At 52.8% G+C, this 17,922-nt stretch overlaps 1 protein-coding gene across 1 annotated transcript in view; it reads right to left on the reverse strand.

The window, feature by feature from the left end:
- Positions 1-273: 273 nt before the first annotated feature.
- The window catches only part of PRICKLE2 (prickle planar cell polarity protein 2), a gene marked incomplete at both ends in the record, with an annotated part of 110,196 nt that continues 92,547 nt past the window's right edge, over positions 274-17,922 (reverse strand). The window contains 4 exons of the mRNA XM_082321456.1: positions 274-1,142; positions 11,682-12,545; positions 14,850-15,036; positions 16,769-16,972. Of these exons, the coding sequence (XP_082177582.1) occupies positions 274-1,142; positions 11,682-12,545; positions 14,850-15,036; positions 16,769-16,972 (2,124 nt within the window). The remainder of the gene's footprint in view (positions 1,143-11,681; positions 12,546-14,849; positions 15,037-16,768; positions 16,973-17,922) is intronic.

Genomic DNA, 17,922 nt, shown 5'->3' on the forward strand with positions numbered 1-17,922 from the left:
AAAAGGCTGGCAGAATCTGGGAGAAAGAGGAAAAACTACTGGGTAAATATTACAGGCTAAAGTGAACTCTTGTTTTTTTCTCCAAAGTAAGATGTGCAAAATATATTCACCGTGCCCAGGATTATGACTATTTATAGAAGCCAGTCTACAACCTTCTTACAAATCCCTACTCTTCAGGTCTTTTTTGTTACAATAAAAGCGCTTACATGATCTAAAACAGTGCAAGTTTGTGAGTTAATTTACATTCTCCCAAGGTGCCTGGCAAGGATGCCATTAGGATATGATACAGTTTTTGCTCTTCTGTCTTTTCCGGCTGTGCAACTGTCCCCTGCCACCCAATGTGGAAGACTTGGGCATGCTGTACGAGCCGTACTTGTGCAGGAGCTCCTCGCTGGTCACGTACCGGAGGCGGGCGGGTTGGGGAATCGGCTCCCCGAGGAAATAGCCCTCGTTGTCTGACTCCGAAGAGGAGGAGCAGGTCGAGCACCAGTCGTATTCGGCGAAGTAGGGCCCCCATCTCTCGCCCAAGTGGTTCTGCAAGGCGAGATCCGACACCGTCCGGGGACAGTGGCCGTAGACGTCCCTGCGGGGACCCTGCTCCACTGTCTCTCTGCAGCTCCTCTGGTGCATGAACTGGTCGTAGTCTTCCCTGGCCCGGAGCGAGGGTCTCTCCTTCAGCCGGCAGCACTGCTCGCTGGCCAGGTGCAGGGCATTATCCGACCGGGAACGTCGAGACCGCCGGGGCCGGTGCGGGCGGTAATGCCGGTCATCATCCCGGAGGTTAGTTCGCCGACGCGTGCGCTCGCTCATGGGGGCATGCCGTGAGCCCTCCTGCGCCCCCAGCTTGCCCCCGGGCACCCCGCTACCGTAGTCGAAGCTCTGGTGCATCCGCCCGTGCGACGGCCGCTCTCGGTACCCGAGGGGGCTGGCGAGGTTGTGCAGGTTCGGCTCCATGTCCTGGTACTGCTGCACCGACAGCAGGCTGCGGACCGACTCGGCGCTTCGAAATTGCATGGAGGAATTCAGGGTCCCCATATTGCTCATCTTCTCTGAGACGTTCATGCCTGAGTCTTTGCTCAGGTCGGGCATGGAGAACCTGGAGAGATGCTCCTGGCGCTTGGCTCCACCATCTGCAGAGAGGCCTTTGCAGGGAAAGGGGAAAGGAAGGAAGAAGAGAGTTAAGAAGGAGAATTTTCTATCAATCAGCAGAGACTCGGGGAGAGGGCTAGGTTTGGCCCGAGACTTTTGTTTTAAAAAATAACTCTGTGGTTTAGATGCTGTCCTGAAGAGCCCTTCAGGAGGATGTTTTTTGTTTTTTTTTCTTAAAGAGCAGGCAGTTCCTCCTTTGGGGAAGTCACACCAATTTAAGGTGTTTTGAGTTGGACTCCAAGCTGCTTTTCACGACTTCCTTCCCCATATGTCTACGCTGTCTGCGACTTGATAGGAATATCTAGCGATGCCAGTGAGAAATTATGCGTCAGAGGTAACCTGAGGCCTCCTGCATGCTGAGATAACTAGGGTGCCATGATCCGGCACCCACACCTTGTGCAACGACGACATGTTTTGAAGGGCTGAACAACGTCAGGGGCAGCTGAAAACGGGGCCACTGACTAATTCAGGCTTGTCACCATGCTGCACCGCACAGGTCCCCTGAATGACACCCGTGGGGGGACTGAAGGTGGCCATGTGCATGCAGTCAGGTTTCCCAGGAGGCAAGGAAACACCCGAGCCCCAGACGGACTGACAGAGCTCCCCGTAAGCAGCTTGATGGGCTGCTCTGCTTAGGAAGGTGGCCCACTGGGTCTCTCTCATGTGCTGGCCAGCCCTGAGCTCATGCAAGGCACTTTCCCCCAGCCCAGAAAGCTATAACCCAGCAGCAGAGAAGTGGGGTGTCCGCTCAGCACCTGCCCATCAATGACAAACTCAATGCACCCCATGTCACCCTAGTCCTTGGCCTGTTGTCTGGGTGTTTTCTGACTATTTTCAGCCTATCTCCATGTTGGCTTGACAACTGGCAGCAGTCAGCAGTTGCATTGCAAGCTCAGGACAATGTGTTTCGCAAGCTATTTCAAAGGAAATCCATTTCATCCCAAATCAAACGCAGAGTGTTTGCTTTGGCGCTCTTCTCCCTGTTCCTCTCTGACAACCTCCCCATGCAGACCAAAGGCAGAGAGCTGTGCACCATCAGCAGGATTTTCAACATGACGCACAGCCCTTATGCAATCACCAAGAATTTACGACTTTGTAAATTAATTTAAAAAAACAACAACCTAGCCCACAATTCAAGAATAAACTTCTTTTCCCCTTAACAAAAGCTGCTTACACTTCATCGAGAGCTCAGCTCCTTCGGCATTAGCCGCTGCCTGCCAAACCTGAACAAGAACAAGGGCTGCTGTCACTAACCCCGCTCATGAGCCGCTTCAGGGTTTCTTTGGACTCAGTCTTAAAAAGATCAACAGAACCTGCAAAGATGGGCAAGGTTTTCCAAATCCTCCCCTCGGTGGCACCAGGGAGAGCTTTAGCACTTGAGCACAAAGCCACTGCTGGGTCTCGCATGATTTGGTTTTGCTCCCTGAGTCCCAGCCGCGGCAGCCATTTCTCTCTGCTCATTTGCTTTTCTGCTGTTAATGGGGATGTTTCTGGAGTTTATGATTACAGAGGAAGGTAAAGCGAAGGCAATCCCTGAACGCCGCAGGAAAAGGGAGAGGCTGGGTTAAAAAAAAAGTTAAAGCCATGGTTTGTTTCGAAAAGGATACGCTTTTCAAGACAGCTTCATGCCTTTTTTTCCTAAGCCATGCAGGTCTCAAGCGGGCTAACCCAACCCTGCTGACCACCCTTTGGAAACAGTCTCGCAGGAGCTCCCTGTCCCCTCCGAGGACCTGTCCGCCCAGGCTCCCTGCTCCCGTTATGGAAGCGAGCAATTCCCGGCACACACCACCGCCCCGCTGGAGCCGCGATCTTCTGCCTTTGAGCCTAGTGACGCCCTTTGTCACATCAGGCATTGCTCCCCATGTCCCTCCTGTGCCACCGCGGAGGAGCCCAGCAGCCCCCCAGGACAGAAAAGCAACTCGGTAACATACACAAAGACCTCCCAAAAGGCCAGAATAACAGTGGGATTGCCGGCGGAGTTGATCCGAACATGAATCGTGACTGCTGACAGCCGAATGTGGCCTTAATCAGATCTGTCAGACAATAGCTGACGCCAAAGAAAATTAGCCCTCGGTGACATTTATGTAGCCGTTCATTAAGAGAACTGGCGCAGCTCCGCAATAAGAGCGAGCAACGGCAGCGCTGTGCAGGAATACAGCTCCCAACGCTGCGGGATGCTGCTGCGGTGTCAGCAGATTGATTTTGGCAGCATTGTTTGAAAGGGGCCGACCTCGTCCTGCCTCGTGGGGGCACGGGGCGAGCCGGTGCTTTGCCCCCAGTGCACAGCCAGCCGCATCGGACAGCACCCGCGGGTCCCAGCTCCCCTGCCGCGGCCGTCTCTCCCCTCCGGTCCTGCATCCAGTGAGCATAAAAACGAGCATCTGGGGAAAGGCTCCTGAGACATGGAAAGAGCGGAACAATATTTTCAAATTAAGCAAGACATATCTGCATCCTCCACATCGCTGGCAGGAGCATTGCACGCAGCTGCAGTGGCCGAGTGGGATGACCTGCCGTGAAACCTGCTTTTCTTTTTGCTGTGAGTAAAGCAAACCATGATTCATGGGGGGCTCCGGCTCCTGCAAAGGCAGAGCCAGCGCTTCGCAGGTTTAGCTTATGCAGGATGGGGGCCTCCAGCCCCTGGCACACACCTCCAGCAGACACGGAGAGTGCTTTCTCTTTTCCTCTTCAAAGTGCTGGTCTTCACAGGAGGAAGCAATTTCAGACGAGAATCCTGTGATACACATACGGCTCATGCTTGGAGCTCAAGTTTTAATCAGTGGTCGTTAGGTCCAGGGGATGTTTCTGGCTCTTCATTCAGCTGCCCTGATTATAATTAAGCACACACATTTTAAGATCTTGAATCACTGGGAGAACGTCAATTGTAAGAGGAATCCAGCACGGAGCACGTACCCCACCATCGCCAGCACTCAGAGCTCAGGGTGCAATGGAGCCTGTGCTTGGGAGACTGCAGCAAAGCCACCCCGAGACCCAGGGACTTCATTTCTCCATATGACAGTGGAAAACGCTCCTTGCTGAGGGCCAAATGCATCTTCCCAAGCAGATGTGGCAGGCTGCACGTGCAAAAGCCTTTTTTTGGGAGCCACCCTAGCAAGTGACCCAGCAAGCAGTGTGGCCAGGGAAACTTTGTTTTATCTGCTCATGGTGGCAGCAAAGGATTTCTTCTGCTCACCCAGGAGCAAAGTTGTGCTTTTACAGCATCCCTGCAGATACCGAGAGCTCCGCATGGCTCTTACGGTGCCAAGAGCAGGTACCAAGTCGAGGATGCAACTTCTAATGCACGCGAAACACAAAGATGCCTCCCAGGCCCTCCCAATGCAAGGTGTAAAGTATGATGAGCAGCGGTTAGGCCCAGCTTAGTCTTTCAAAGCTCGCAAAATGATCCTGCGCCTCTCTGCAGAGCCGCAAAGCCTCTGCGAGGCGTAGCGGGAGCAAGCCAGGAGTGCTCCAGCCTGACCACAGTGAGTTCAGAGGACAGCGATAACCATCTGTCTAAAAAATTTCGTCTAGAAAACATGACCGAGGAATAAAGTTTGAAAGAGCAGGGGTTGTTTAGCCTAGAGAAGTGAAGGCTGAAGGGGATACGGTAACAGCCTTCAAACATGGCAAAATAATGCTTGCGAAGAGAAAGGAAATACATTGTTCTCCAGGTCTGCTGAACTCCTGCAAGGAAAATTTCAGCTTGGAGAAGAAGAAAATTGTTCCTGTGCAATCACAGCAGGAGGTGGCTGGGGGAGGCTCCAGCCCCGAGGGCTTCCCAGGCACTGGAAGGCAGCGGGTGCCTGGGCACAGGCAGGGCAGCTCTGGGTCTCCGGTCCCGTGCTGCGAAGGTGGCACTGACCCTCCCTTCCTGCGGGCACTTGCCATTTCAGAGCTACACCAGTGCATTGAGGCCCAATCTTCTTCAATTACCAGTATTTATTTACAGTTGCTGCAGCTCCCTCTTAATGAAGTGTTTCATCTGGGAACACAGCTAATAACCCGAGTGAGCCCTAACCTGGAAGAAAGAGCGCACAAGGGGAGACCCCACCATGCAGAGGTGATTTTTTTCTAACAAGGAAACCTGAGAATCTGTTTCCCGAGGCTGTCCAGGGGAGCGGCAGCCCTGTTCTGGCCCACGGTGCAAGACGGTTGTTACCACATCACCGACCCCTTTCCAGGGGTGCAAACGCAGGGCTGACACGCTGACCCCACGAGACTTTCCTTCTGCAAAATGATGCTCCATGAGACATTGAGCGCATCCATCGGCGGCTGCCCCAGAGGCTCTTGCACTGGAAGAGGAGAGATGGCACCTGCTGCTGCCAGCACGGTGCATCGGCCGGCGGCCGTCCCACGGCCAGATTGGAGCCAGCACCGCGGCACACGTGGACACAGCAGGTTATTCTGCTGCCGTTCTCCGACTGCGTGGGGCTGCCAGGCTCAATATTTCACCCCGAAGCCATGGAAACACACGCCTTTCGGATGAACACAAGTGAAAGCTGCAGCTCGTCTGCGGGCGTTCGATATAAAATTCAAGCTGGCTACAGCACCAGGGACACAAAGCAGGTTTCTGGTTAACATTAAGGTTTGCTGAGAACATGCTGTACAATCCCCTCTGAAGTCCTTCCCCACCCCTATTAAGAGCCATGTTCATCCCATAAAACATTGCCAAGGGAAATAACAACTGAATAAGCAAAGCGACGGCACAAAGATACTCCTCATGAGCATCACCTCTACAACCTTGCCACAACAAAGCACTCGGAGGCGCTTAAATCCTGCTGTGTGCTTTGCTAAACCAGGGCTGCAAGTTGCATTAATTATGAATTATTAAACCACTCGGCAAACGACAGCAGAGGGGCCGCAGAGAGCACGTACGCTGGCTCTGAGGCTGGGAATGAAGCCCCCCGTGAGGGGAAGCAGCTCCCAGCCCCCATTAAATTAAACTCCCCATGAAGCTGGGCTAACATGGGGTGAGGCCCCGCCGCAGCCAGCATCCCACTGCAGAGATAGCAACATCTGCTTCACCCCGGCTGGGGAATGCAAAACGCCCTGACTTAGGACATTGCACACAAACAGAGCTATGCTGACGCTTGCTTCTTGCTTTTACATTTGTCATAGCGTACACGTATACCTGTGCATTGCAGTCCTCACCACCTGATGCCCATATAGGTGCCTGCCTGCACCAAAACCCTGCGCCCAGCCCAGGCAGCCAGCGTTTAAGTGCAGCTATAGAGGCACAAGAGGGGACAGTGTGACATCTCTTGTGCCCAGACTCCCTGTGTCAGAGCCTTCTCTCTCTCATAGCACCAGGCAGACGCATCCTCACCACCCCTGTGACAGGGTTTATTTCAAGTTCAACCCCAAGAACTAAAAATGAACTTAAGGAGAAACAGCCTGCTCAGGGCTTTGTTTATAGCTCAGCCTCGTCTCACTTCTGAGCGACCTCGGGGTGTGCAGAAATAAAGCAGAACCCTTACGTAACTGGAAATCATGGAAAGTAAACAATTTGGGGGAAAGCAGAGCGCTCGCCAAGCGGGTCGCGGTGCCGACAGCCCCCCGTGGTGCGTCCCCCTGTGCCATCCCAAGGGCGTCAGGGTGTATTTCCTACCTGATCAGTCCCTCTGCCTGGCTCGCTGAAAGAAGTCCCTACACGGGTGCTGCCTGCGAAAGGAGTTGGATTTTAACGCAAAAGTGTTCCTGCAACCCTCCTCATGGGCACCACCAGCTCCTACGCCCTCCCCAGACAAGGCAGGATGGCCGACACGCCAGGTCGGGGATGATGGGCTATTGCTTCCCCCGATGTCTCCTTCCAGAAGTCCATTTCGGTTCTCCCTCTGGTTTGGTCGTTACCCCACGTGCTTTGGCACATCCATGCATGACACCAAAGGGGTGAAGGTGTGCATGTGGCCAGCCCCCGTGGTAAGCACGCCAAACCTCCCACCGCTGAGGACCAAAAGGCGGGTGAGGGGGAGAAGAAACACTCCTGGCAGTTTTATAATGTTTCGGCATTGGCCCTTTGGGAAGGAAAACCTCTATTTTCACATTTTGGGTTTTGAAATGACCCGGCTTGGATTGGGGAATGTTATACCTGGGTCTCAAAATTGCAAGAAATCCCCCCAAGGATCCCATTCTCCAACTTGGAAGCAGTTTTATGCTGCCTGTGTCTGGGGCAAAGAGGATGGTAGGAGCGTGCTGGAGAGCTGGGAGCCTCCTTTTTCTTAGAAAAAGTCAAGAACAGCCAATGTGTCATTTTCTGGCTTGCATAACTTGGCTGAAGTGCCTGGGGCAGCCGCTCTCTCCAGCCCAGGGGGGAGAGGAGCACCCACAGGTTGCAGTGCCACTGAGGACACGGGGATGGGGACCAGCCCCCCGACCCCGCTCACCCCGAGCCCCTCACTGCCATCCCCGAGGGTGTGCAGGAGCTGCTCCCAAGCCCTCGGTGCAGGAGAGGCTGGGCCATTGAATGCTTTTTGGAAAATATACCCTAGCCCTGAGAAACAGAGTTTTTTCTTTCCCCACCTGAGCTTTCAGCCCCTCCTCAGGCAAAGGAGGAAGAGGAGACTGGAGACAGATGATGCCGTCAGGTCACTCTGCAACTCAGACGCAGAGGGACCAGCACTGACCCATGTGCATAGTCATACGTTTTCTCTCTCTGCTTTCTGGGTATATCACACTTGTTGTTTAGTCCTTGAAAAACAAGCTATTTGGGGCCTTTGGGCATCTCATAACACAGATGACAGCAGAAACGTGTGCCATACATGTGAAATCACATTCCACCCTGTAACGGCACCAGTTCAACATCTTTTTTCCCTGGATTTATGCCTGTGACAGATGAGGCTGTTACCCTCACCCAAACTCATTTTCTTAAGGAATACTTAAAATCTATTTCTCCTTTTGCATATGACAGTGTCACCGTTCAATGCGACTTCCACGTCCAAAGCACTCCTGCTCTCCGCAAGCTGCACACAAAGAGACTGTTCCCAGGGAATAACATTTAGCCTGCAGGTACTTTCTTAAGTGGGCTATTTGACCAGCTGGCACTTTGTGGAAATGACTGCTTGGAATCAGCAGAGATCAGCTCTTGATTTCTAATTCAGCCGCTAGGCACATACAGTGCCTGCAAAAGCTTTTTAGAGGGCAACGCAAGCACAAGCCGAGCCAGGCAGAGCGCAAGCACTGCGAGCAGGGCTGTGATGGACCGAGTATCTTCTGGGAAGTGATTAACCTCTGGTAGGATCAGATTCCTCTTCATGAGAAAAGCTTCCTGGACAAACTCCATTTTAGCATTGTCCTGATTGCTTAATGAAGGGAGTTACAGGGTAAACATTGCTACAGCATCCACTGTTTTGTATTGTTGCTAATGCCATTAAAAAAAAAAGGCAAAAGCAGCCAAAGCAAATCAAATATAAAAGATAATATAAAATCCAGCAAAAATGAGCGCTCTCTTGGAGAATGTGCTGGGAAATACTTTCTTCTCTTTGCCTCTCCATCTAATGGCCATGTTGGGCAGGAGTAGGACTCAGCCTTCAAGAAGAAGAGGTAGCAGATCGGAGTCTGTCCCTAGCATTTGGTTGATTGCAGAGAAAGGACTTTCAAACAGAAACGCGGGAGGAAAGGAGAGATGCCCTCCACCAGCAGGAAACTCTGCCCTTTGCCAGCAGACATGGCTAAATCACATCAGCATTTGTAGCAATTACGCAAGCACAAACCAGAGGACTGCAGAGACGCTCCCATCTAATTCAAACCCCAAAACCATGCACAAGGAGGGTCACAGCTACCTCTGCCACTCCGGCGTCTGCTGGTGCATGACTGCCCATGGTGTGACGATGGAGCACAGTTGAGCACTTTAAGGGTGAGTGCCCAAGATTAACACAGTGTCACACCTCTTAACAAACCCATGAGGAATTGGCTTTGAAGCGATTCAGTAGAGCCTCGTTGGTAAGGCGAAAACCTGGGGTCTTGCAGGAGACGTGGGGTCACATAGATCTTGACCCACCCAATGGGTGACCCCGTGTCTGGCACTGAATGCATTACAGATATTATAGGGACAACATCTGTTCACAGAAGGCAGCCTTCTGGCCAGAGGACAGGGACTCCGGCTGCACATCCTATGTATTATCTGCTTTTACTGACGTCTCCAGCTAATTAGTACTTAAGTCTTAATAGAAACATCACAGCAAAATCTGCTGCCAGGGAGGGACCAGCTTTTAACGTGTGCTCTGCAGGTCAGGGACTGTTTGCCCTTCAGCTCCCTACAAAAAAAGAATGTTTTCAGTGATGCCATAAAATGTTAAGACGGATGCAGTGTGAATTATCTCACTTTATAAGGTGGAGCAACTGTGCAGCACCAGTAGCTCCAAGGGACCTCGTAGCTGGGTGCCTGCGAGTTTCTTGCAAAGCAGAGCTGGGGTGTGCAGGGCAGGGGGCACGGGGCGAGCTGGACCCCCGGGCTGTGCTGGGGGGAGCTTCATGGGGGTGTTTGCTGGGCAACCTGCCCTCCCGCAGACCTCGGCCACGTCATCAAATCTCCCTGTCCTCAAAACGCTGCCAATTAAATGGGATGATAAATGTGTCCTCCATAATTGCACACACGGCCCCGGGGGAGCTGCCTCTTACTGCCCCTCAGCTCGAGCTGAGCCAGGTCCCAGAGGAAGGAAAATTATTAGAATCTTACACATTAATAAAAATGTTATCACCTCACTCTGCAGAGGAACTGCTTAAATTTGTTGCAAGCCCCATCATGCTGAGCATCCGCTCCAGAAAGCAGGAAAGAAGTGAGTCGTTAAGGCAGGCACTGCCCGTAAGGAAATTCATACTTTGGCTACGTATGGAGGACGGATGCCTTTGGAAGATCTCCCTCTGAGCATTCTAAAAGGTGTCTCTAAAATGAATGTCAGAGTGATTTTCACTCTAATATGAAGGCCTTGCCACGTTTCTCATCTCTTGACCTGTATCCCCAATAACTTGTTACACTTCAGCTCCAAAGCATGCATCAACCACTTCAGTATTCAGGGATTGCTCATCCAAACTTGGTGTTGCTCAAGACTCTTTGTATTGACGGGGTTTTACACAATACAAGTTTTCAGGAACGCGAGCAGCTTTGGAAACGTCGGGCTTTGCTTCTGAGAACCTTGTTTCCAAGAGCCAACTCCCTCACCAATTCACATCTATTTTTCCTCCATGTATATCTGAGGCTGTTTGAGCAAAACCCTCTCCAGCTCATTAGCTTCTCCTCTCCCTCCCTGCTTTACCACTCGCGGGTTAGGGAGATCCTGGTTGAACACAGAGATCATTTCACATCTTGGCACGGGGCTGGCAAATTCCCAAAACAAACACGCCGAAACCCCGGAGCAGGGTGAGGAGGCACGGGTGTTGCAGAGCAAACCTGTCCGTCCAGGTGGGGCAGAGGCACAGCGCTCGGCTTCAGCGGCGCTCAGCTCTCCAGGGGCCCGGCGATGCTCGCTGGCGCATCCCCACCACCCAGTGCCAGCCCTCGGGACTGGGTACTGAACACCCTGCAGGCTGCTCGCTGCCAGTGACAGCAAGACAGACGGACTCCATTTTGCAGGGGGCAGATGTAGGACGTGCCCAAATCCAAGCAATGCTTGGCTGGAACAGAAAAAAGCCAGGGAGTGGTGAAGAAAAAGCAAGGCAGTATCTCTGGCGAGCAAACCAGGCTCAGTATTTTCTTTTCCGAGAAGTTTTCTGCTGAGGGACTGGAAGCAAGCGATAGCTGTGCCAGACGAGCGCAGCCACCCGATAATGCAAACTACAGCAGGCTGCAGAAGGACGGTGTGCGCCGGGGTCTGAGCCTCCCCAGTGCCGGGCTGCAGACCAGAGCCCTGCCGCAGACACGTCCGTGCACGCACACCCATCCCCGCAGCCGCAAAATGAAACCCAAAGACGTTTGGGGTGAGAGGGCTGAGAAATATTACCCTGGGATGCGCTCGTGAGAAACGGGCTCAGCCTGACGGGACAAGCATCTCGCCTGGCTCTTCCCTGCAATTTCTACCCAGGGACTGGGGAAGAGGAGAAAAAGAGCCATGCATAGCGGGGGAGGAATTTGTTTGAACTCGTCACGTGCTCAAGGACTGCGTAACATGCAAAAGGGGTTAACTGGGCCTATTTCAAAGCATTTAAAAATATTTTTTGCCTCCAAGGGCAGCTGACAGCAGTCCTTCAAGCACTGAAGGCTGGAATCTGCCTCTGTGTTAGCAGCTGGCCTTGATTTTTCTCTCCTATTCACAACAGGGAGGATTAAAGAGCTTGAAAACATTTGTTTTGAGCTACACAGAAAGGCTGGCTATCTATAAAGCCCTGCATTTGGTAAACAAGCAAGCGAAGCAAGAGGGGGCTGCCAGGCACACTGGGGCCGGGCAGGCAAGCCCGTGGCACCGAGCGGCGGTCCCCAAGCTGCCGGTCACCCCTGTAACGGGAAGACACCTGCCGTGGCACTGACCCGGAGCACAAGGGACCCCATTGCACGGAGGAGGTCCCGGGGTGGCCGCAGGGTGACAGGAGCGGGGGTGACGTACCTGTTGCGTTGGAGAGTGCGAGGGACTCCATGGAGCCGCGGGGAGTCTGCTCGGTGGGCGTCAGGTCCTCCGTGAACTTGAGGGCGTTGATGGGGTGCCGGGTGCGGCACTGCGGCGTCGGCATCCCGCCTTCCTCTTCCTCTTCATACTTGGGGACTTTGAGACTTCCTCTTGTCTCGGGGAAGCTCTGGTTGGACATGTCGCTGTAGCTCTCTTGCGAGCGAAGCCTCCCCGAGTAGTAGTCCTCTCTGCAGTCCTGGATGAAGCTGCCACCATGGCTCTTCATCGCCAGCGAGGAGCTCCTCTTTGGGTTGCTGAAATGTTTCGCCCATAAATCTGGCTGCGAGCCTGGGACCTGGCTGGGGTTATAGGAGGTCCTTATGTTGCACTGGCTGAGAAGCTGCAAAGGGCTTTGGGACTGACTTTGCTCCATTTTGCTCCCGTAGTGATAGAGCTCATCCCGGCTCCTCCACAAGTGCTCCCTGTTGAGGCTCGGCGTCTGGCTGGCCAGGCTCAGCAAATCCATCTGCAGGGACAGCGGGTCCACGTCGGTGGAGAGGCGGTTGGAGGTGACCTGCAGCTGGTTGCACGGGCTGCGCGCCCCCTCCTCGCCTTTCCCCTTGTTCTTGCCGATCTTGGCGCTGCGGCGGGACTCCTTGGCTCGCGCGCTCTGGAAAGCCGAGTCGGAGGAGTCGGAGCCGTTGGGGTCATCGCCGACGCTGCAGGCCCTGGAGCAGAAGATCTGCCCCTGCTTGGGCAGGAAGGGCCGTCCCAGCAGGGACTTCTTGCACTGTGCGCAGCAGAAGCAGGTCTCGGTGGCGTGCCAGTGCTGGCCGTCATACGTCATCTGGCCCTGGTCGATACCTTGAGAGGGAAGACGCACAAGCATCAGAGTTAGCCCACAAACATCACTTTGCACTGCACTCAATGCAAGCATCCCCTATGAGCGACATGCACCCGGGCTTGCTCTCGAAAGCCCTTCAGCAGGGTTTCTCCAGAGCGTGAAGTTAAGCCCATTTCTAATTCCTTGCAGGCTGCAGGCCTTTGCTCGGGAGTTGCTCAATGTTGGGAAAGGCAGCAGAACCGAGCCTCAAGCTATTTTGTATTAAATGCGGCTATTTCCGATCATAAAGCAAAGGAATGCAAGAAGTTCTCCATAAAGTCCTTGAAGTCAAAGTAGTAATACGCTGCTGATTTGAAAAATACAAAAAGCCTCCAACCGAACCATAATGAGGAATTTGTGCTGCCTTGGTTAAGTACGTAACAGAACAGATCGCATCCCTGTCCCTCGCTGCTACCGCGGCCCCATCCTAACTTTATTTTGGCTATGGGGGCCCCTTCTCCGAAAGGGAGGAGAAAGAGCTGGCCCCAAGGATCTGAGTGCACCCCCTTGCCTTGCACCCAACCACATTCCCCGTGTTGCTCCTTGGGTTAAGTAAAGGAATTGATGCAGAGAGCCTGTCCCCCCGCCAGCAAACCCCGGGGCTGCTCGCAGGCACCAGCCAGGGCCGCGGGAGCACAACTGCTGCATGCACATCACTCTTGGTCAGAGCTGTGAGCAAAGCTCCCGAGGTTTCAATTATAACACTTATTTGCCTGGTCAAGCTGCCATTCATGGCAAAAGCCTCCATAACTTGGGAAACCGCCGTGCACGGCGCAGGCTGGCTGGCACAGCGTGGTGCTGTGCTGCATGCGTGCACAGCACGTGCTTGCACACCCGCCGTGGCCCTGCCGCTGGGAGGGCCAAATGCCACTGGATAATTTATAAATGAAAACTATGTTAATGGTCATTTTATTCCAAGCTAAATTTGCTTTAGTGTATTTAGCCCTTATAATGAGCGAAAAGTTTTTATATATAGATTGGAGGGCTACAAGTGTGGACAAAAGAGAGACAGGGATTTTATCAGCTCCTTTTCCAATGCCCCAAAGCCATCTTGTAGAGGAAGGAGCACAGCCTCCTTACTCTCAGCTTTGGCTACCCAACTCAAGCCTTACAAGTCTTAAGCAGGCGGTTATCTCTAATTTATGTGGCTCTTAAGTACAACGCTCAGTGACTACTATGAGCAACTTGCAGCAAAATGGCTGCAGTCCCTCCTTTGCTAGAAACGTGCAGATATGCACCAAAACAGGCATTTTGGCCCGAAAACCCGACAGTCAGCAGGCTCCAGCCGGCCGGACAGAGGGGAGGACAGCAGATGGGGGAAGCACGAGAGAAGGGAGTGTGCGAGAAGCGCTAACAGCTGCTTCACCGCTCTGCAGCTGAGCTTTCGGGAAGGATGTGCTGCAGGTCACAGCAAACGCGTCCTCCAAGTGCTTTGCTGAAGCCCTGAGTCTTCCTCCCCATGCCATCTGGCCGCTGCACAAGAGCAAAACGGTTGTTTTTTTTTTTTCTTTCCCTGCAGCCTATGAATTATTTGAACACGTGAGCTCACCTCCATGGACAAAGAAAGGGCTGCCTGCCCATCCGCAAGCAAATGCTCAGCCAAGAGACAAACAGGATCGGGGAGAACAGCAAGGTGGCTTCCCAGTCCACCCGGCTCACTACCCCCCAAGTGCTGGGGGGTCAGCTAGCCACCAGAATAAAGTACATTTTAAATCACTGTTCTACAAATGTAGATTGACTCTGATGCGTTATTTCTTTCTGAGAACATCTATCTGCAGGTTGATTAAAAAAGGCAAACAGAAACAATAATGATGCCTAATGAACACGCATCTTTCCTGTCAGTAGCTCATTAACTCATGTGATCCTTTGGCAAGCTTGGCTGGGAAAAATCTGAGAGTCGAAGAGTCAGGCTGTTCACAGGAAAATGAGATTTAAAGGAAAAAAAGTGTGCATTATATTAGGCCAGAGAAAGCTTTCACTAGTTGCAACAGCTCCTGAGGTTGCTCTCTGATAGTCCTCCCCTCTCTGACCACAAAAAGGGATAAGCAGTGGTTTAACTACACAAATTACCGTGCTAGCTCCTTGGCGAGATGTGAGAGGGGCACCAGCCTCTTTGGACGCTGCAGGGCTGGTGCAGACCCCAGCGGCAGGCAGTCCTGCCTGTAGCCCCAAATTGTTGTCAAAGACTTCATGCAACAGCTCTTGTTGCCAGAAACAACCTTCCAAGCAGAGGTTTGCCCCGCTCCCCTCCCGCACGGTGCTCGCCCCGGGGCCGAGGCACGTACCGATGTGCTGGGCGCAGGTGTCGCAGTACTCGGCGTAGAGGGACTCGAAGCAGCTGCAGCAGTAGGGCCTGCCGTCCTTCATGATGTACCTCTGCCCCCCCAGCACCGTCTCGCATTCAAAGCAGCAGAAGTGCTTCATGTGCCAGTGCCGCCCTTCGGCCTCGGTGCATTCGTCGGCAAAAATGATCTGGGGGAGGGGACGCACAAATGTGGAGCAGAGTCCGTCAGAGAGGGGACCTGAGATGTGGGCACCAACCTTCATGTCTCCTGCCCGTGCATGGCAGCTGTGCCCCTTTGCTCATACAACCTCCAAATTTTACAGCTAACCCTCCCGTCCTGCACGAGAAACTCCCGTGGTTTGGCTTGTGGCAGGGGCACCCATCACTTCTTAAGGAAATCCATTAAAATGCAAATACCTCAGGACCGCAGTATTGCATGGACTACAAAGCGTCAAGGCAGAGCTCGCAGTAACATGCTTGTAAGCACATCCATCAGCAGGAGAGGTCGATCAGGGTAATAAACACGCTTATATACAGCTTATCGATCTGGTGGACTTTTGAAGAACAGAGCAGCCACTTACTAAAACACATTTACCAGTCTCTGAAACAGGGACCTAAGTACAGTGGATGAGCAAAAACACAAAGAGAAGTGGCAGCTTTCCGGAGGGGAGAGAAGACAGAGCTACCTGGCTCCTCACCATCGTCTCTACCCCAGCCTGTGTGCTTATAAAGATGATCACAGTCACTATACTAGCGGGGAAACTGAGGCATGGAGGGCTGTTAGGGGTGGGCTGGTGAAGCAGCCATCCAAAATGTTTTCAGCAGATCCTTTCTTGTTGTCTCAGCTTCCTATCCCCACGCCATCTCCCCTCCCAAAGCCAAGCCAGGGGAGCAAGCAGCGGCCCAGTTCTGCTCCCTGGCTCCCCGTCCCAGCACAGGTCACACTGGAAGCTTTTCCCCTGCAGTTCCTCTTATACCTGAGCTCCTCTTTCTTGCAATTAGTGCTGGATGTTTCACGGGAAGAAGCGTGTGTTAAAGAAGGAGCTGAATAAAAGACTTGTACAAGAATTTGCAAGGATAAAAAGTACACGGAAAAAAAATTACCCAGCCTAAGCCACAAGGAAACAGGGCCAGTTAAATGGTTAGGAGCTGGTTTTTTACTGGTAACGTTACAAATTTAATTGGATACATACGTCAATGTTCTTTATATTTGAAGTGCATATAGCCTTGGATATTTACTATTACACGCTTGCATAGATGGGACGTGGTATTTTACAGTACATACGGTTTTCCACACTATGGTTTTCATAACTTTAAAAGCCAGAACAATTTCCTTCACCAGCCTTTTAAACAGAGATTGACACTTGAGAAACGCTCAGATGCGACTCTGTATGGTTTTCTATGTTCGTTTTGTATTCGATTTGTTCAGCTTCCTATAGCCCGTTAATCTCCTCTCTTAAAGCCTATTTCAGCTCGGCGTGCACTCAGACACTACCATCTTGTAGGAAACACAGCACTCATCCTACCAGAGGCTTCTTCTGGGGAACAGAGGAGAAGGGAGGACCACCACACACAGCTGGGCTAAAATCACACAGCATGGGGGATGTGCTGTGCTGGAAACACTCATGGAAAGCCTGTGTGTAGATGAGGATCCCTCTCAGAACAGCCCTAGGCAGACTGCAGCTAAAAATCCCTGAGATGCTCACCTGAAACCCCAGGAAAAGCCTGCATGAACCCTTGGCAAAGCCAAACCATCGTATTTTGTGTACACGCCTCCGTGCAGATGCTATGCTATGCTAACGCATCCACCACTGTCAGGGCGGATGGAAGGGAAATACCCTCCAGTTGGCAAGGGGAACCCTCTCGTGCCATCCCTGCAGGCCGCATCCGTGGCAGAAGCTGGGGCAAATTGGCTCTTACCTCGTCGCACGCCGCACAGCGGGGCTTGAGGCACTCGGCGTGGTGCCTGCCGCAGTAGATCTTCCCGTCTTGGTAGAAGTAGATCAGGTCGACCAGCAGCTCATTGCAGACACTGCAGATGAAGCAGGGAGGGTGCCAGCAAACGCCGTGCCCTGCTCGCGAGGCGAAGACGGCCATATCCCCTCCGTTGATCTGCCCGCCGCACTGTCAGAAAAGCCGGTGTTTAATGTGGGGTGGGTGAGCCCGCTGCTGCCCATCACCAGCCCGCTGCTTTTGCAGCCACAGCAGCAGAAGGTGCTAATTCACATCTGCTTTCTGAATCATAGAATCATAGAATGTCCTGTGTTGGAATGAACACACAAGGATCATCCAGTCCTACTCCTGTCCCTGCATAGGACAACCCCAAAATTCACACCATATATCTGAGGGCGTTCAATATATGAATATTGTCAGGCTTGGCACTGTGACTGTCTCCCAGGGGAGCCTGTTCCAGTGCTCCACCACCCTCTGGGTGAAGAACCTTTGCCTAATGCCCAACCTAAACCTCCCCTGGCATAGCTTCCTGCCATTCCCTTGGGTTCTATCATTGGTCACCAGGGAGAAGAGATCAGCACCTGCCCCTCCTCTTGCCCTTGTGAGGAAGCTGTAGACCGCAATGAGGTCTCCCCTCAGTCTCCTCTTCTCCAGGCTGAACAGACCAAGTGACTTCAGCCGCTCCTCGTACGACTTCCCCTCTAAACCCTTCCACCATCTTTGTGGCTCTCCTCTGGACACTCTCTAGTAGCTTCGTATCCTTTTTGTACTATGGGGCCCAGAACTGCACACAGGACTCAAGATGAGGCCACACCAGTGCAGAGTAGAGCAGGACAATCACCTCCCTCGACTGGCTAGCAATACCGTGCTTGATGCACCCCAGGCATGGTTGGCCCTCTTGGCTGCCAGGGCACACCGTTGGCTCATGTTCAACTTGCCGTCGACCAGAACCCCCAGATCCCTCTCCGTGGGGCTGCTCTCCAGCCTCTTGTTCCCCAGTCTGTATGTACATCCAGGGCTGCCATATCTCAGGTGCGCAATCCGGCACTTGCCCTTGTTAAACTTCATACAGTTGGTGATTGCCCAGCTCTCTAATTTGTCTAGGTCTCTCTGCAGGGCCT

Source organism: Platalea leucorodia (assembly GCF_965183815.1).
Source record: "Platalea leucorodia genome assembly, chromosome: 9".
Classification (NCBI taxonomy): domain Eukaryota; kingdom Metazoa; phylum Chordata; class Aves; order Pelecaniformes; family Threskiornithidae; genus Platalea; species Platalea leucorodia.